Consider the following 3,271-nt stretch of genomic DNA (forward strand, 5'->3'; position numbering starts at 1 on the left):
TATATTGATGTGGATGCAGCTTGAGGGCAAAAGGGGGATTAGGAGAAGGGGGAGGGGCGTTTTGATCTTTTTGCGTTTAGGATTCTTTGGTGCTTAAAGAAAGCACTGTTTACAGTGTCAAAGGGGGATGAGCTCGTGTTATGGTTTCCGCCGCCAAGAAGAGGAGGGTCTTCTTCCTCCTCAGAGTGCTCGTCGATGACGAGGCTGGCCACCCGTGGCTCCGATCCCCTCCTTTTCTTCTTCCGGTCACCGCCTCTCCTCTCCTCTCCTAGACAGTGTTCGTCACAGCATCCGGCAGCTACCATCACAGCCGACCACCGAGACATGTCTTACCGTCGCCTCCCACCTCCGATAGCCAGCCGCCACACCTCCTCTTCTCCTCTTTCTCGTCTCCTCCCCTTCCCTCCGGTGCTGACGCCGCCGAGGGGCGTGATCGCATCCAGCAGTTATTGCTGCTGCCTCCGGCAACCACCATCGAGCCGCCTCCGGCAGCCACCGCCACCGCCACCTCCCGCGGCTACTACAGTTACCTCCGGCGGTCACCACCTCGCCGCCTTTGGCGGCCATCGCTGCCCTCATCTCCAGGGACTACCACAACCACCTCCAACGGTCGTCCATGCCGCCTCCAACGACCTTCACCGCCGACGCCGCCTCCAGCATCCACCAGCACCTCATGCCACTACCAATGGCACCTTACGCCGTTGTCGCCGGCACCCCATGCCGCCGTCGGACAAACTGGCAGCAGGAAGGCCACTAGCGCCTCAAGCCGCTGCTGCCGGCGCTTCAAGCCGCTGCTGCCGGCGCTTCACGCCGCTGCCACCTCATCCACCGGTCGACCCACGGGCTCCATGATTTGCATTATGTTTTGTGTATTGTGTTCCGGCCATCGAGCCGTTGAGTTATTGGTGTTATCCGGCCTGCGTGCTATATGCCGGCCTGCGAGCCGTTATGGTATTCCAGCCTAGATGTTGTTACCATGTCTCGGTCTACGGGCCGACTTCTGGATCCATATTGCACCAGATTCCATGTCGTCACTCTCAGATCTGACTCCTCAGCTGGTTCACGCCCATCTACCCGTCAGGGCCACGACGACTCGATCCGTACTGCGATCAGCTCACCAACCCATCCGAGGTCGTCCCCCGGGGCCAGAGTACGTCGCCATACTCATTTTGTAATTATTTTATTATCTTTTTAGTAGTCGGCTGCTTATGTATTCGTGGGATTCGCCTCTAGCATCGGGTACTAGAGACTCGGGCAACCCGGTCCCTGGCTGCAGGTAGCGTTGACCGGAGGATTTCTGATGACTTGGTCAACACAGAGGATAACTCACCATCAAGGTCATGGAGATGCGGTCAACATTCCATACACGTCACACGGCAGTTCCGTCTTCTCAGATTTCCGACAGGATCATAATTGGCGTCGTCTGTGGGAACACACCAGATATGGAGCATGAAGATGGACGACGTCAGAAAATTCTGCCATACTTAAGACCTTGATGGATTTCGACGATTATATCATATTCTCCTCACTCCACGGGTATTCGGGAGTCGAGGAATTGAGTAAGATCCTCTGCTGATCGGCAGGTCAGTTTTTCTGTTATATTCTCTTTCAGTCATAGAATCTATCATAGTTTCCCGAGCGCAAATTCCCGCGCCGATCGGCCGGGATTATATTTGTGAAGACTCCTGAGCCAATCAACCGGGATTATAATTGCGATGACTCCAGCGCCGATCGGCCGGGATTATATTTGCGAAGATTCCCGAGCCGATCAGCCGAGATTATAATTACGAAGACTCCCACGATGATCGGTTGGGATTATATTTGCGAAGGCCCCATGTCGATCGGCTGGGTTTATATCATATTAGAGCCACAGGCTCATTGTCATTGTCGAAGACCCCGTGCCAATCGGCTGGGTATATTATATCATAGCCATAGGCTCACTATCGAAGATCCTGTGCAGATCGACCGGTTATTATATCAGAGCAACAGGCTCACTGTCAAAGACCCCGTGCCGATCGATCGGGTTTATATCATATTAGAGCCACAGGTTCATTGTCGAAGACCCCGTGCCGATCGACCGGGCTTATATTTTATTAAAGCCACTAGCTCGTTGTCAAAGACTCCCGTGCCGATCGGCCGGGTTTGAATTATATTTGAAGACCATCGAGAGGCGACGTTAAACCCCAGAGTCGAAGCGGCGACTATAATAACCCCGCCTTGAAGACCGTCGAGCGGCAACGTTAAACCTTAGTGTCGAAGTGGCGATTATAAAAACCCCGCCTTGAAGACCGTCGAGCGGTGACATTAAACCCCAGAGTCGAAGCGGCGACTATAAAAATCCCGCCTTGAAAACCGTCGAGCGGCGACGTTAAACCCAGGTCTCCACCGGCGGTCCAGCGGCAACCTTAAACCCGTGTCTCCACCGTCCAGCTTATCAGAGCATCTATCTCCCCTGTTCGGGGTCGAGTAGTTTTCACTGATCTCGGATCATCTTATCAGAGCATCTATCTCCCCCGTTCAGGGTCGAGCGGTCGTCACTGATCTCAGACCAGCTTATCAGAGCATCTATCCCCCTGTTCGGGGTTAAGCGTCCGTCACTGGTCTCGGACCAACTTATCAGAGCATCTATTTCCCCCGTTCAGGATCGAGTGATCATCACTGGTCTCGGACTATCTTATCAAATCATTTATCTCCCCCGTCCGGGGTCGAGTGGTCGTCACTGGTTGCAGACCACCTTAGCAAATATTTCACCTCCCCCTTTCGGGGTCGAGTAGCCTTCATTGGTCACGAACTAACATGCCAAATATTCTATCTCCCCCGTTCGGGGTCGAGTGATTATCACTGGTCTTGGACCAGCTTATCAGCGCATCATACTTTTTATCTCCCCCGTTCGGGGTCGAGTGATTATCACTGGTCTTAGACCAGCTTATCAGCGCATTATACTTCTTATCTCCCCCGTTCGGGGTCGAGTGATTATCACTGGTCTTGGACCAGCTTATCAGCGCATCGTACTTCTTATCTCCCCCATTCGGGATCGAGTAATTATCACTGGTCTCGGACCAGCTTATCAACGCATCGTACTTATTATCTCCCCCGTTCGTGGTCGAGTGATTATCACAGGTCTCGGACTAGCTTATCAGCGCATCGTATTTCTCATCTCCCCCATTCGGGGTCGAGCGGTCGTCACCGGTCTCGGATTAGCTTCTCGAATATTTCATCTCCCCCGTTCGCGGTTGAGCAGTTGTCACTAGTCTTGACCCAGCTTACTAGA

At 53.4% G+C, this 3,271-nt stretch overlaps 1 protein-coding gene across 1 annotated transcript; it reads left to right on the forward strand.

The window, feature by feature from the left end:
- The first annotated feature begins 324 nt into the window (after positions 1–324).
- On the forward strand, positions 325–852 carry LOC122033922 (formin-like protein 12). The gene has a single exon (XM_042593072.1). The coding sequence runs from the start codon at positions 325–327 to the stop codon at positions 850–852; it is 528 nt and encodes a 175-aa protein (XP_042449006.1).
- The last annotated feature ends 2,419 nt before the right edge of the window (positions 853–3,271 follow it).

Source organism: Zingiber officinale, chromosome 11B (assembly GCF_018446385.1).
Source record: "Zingiber officinale cultivar Zhangliang chromosome 11B, Zo_v1.1, whole genome shotgun sequence".
Lineage (NCBI taxonomy): Eukaryota > Viridiplantae > Streptophyta > Magnoliopsida > Zingiberales > Zingiberaceae > Zingiber > Zingiber officinale.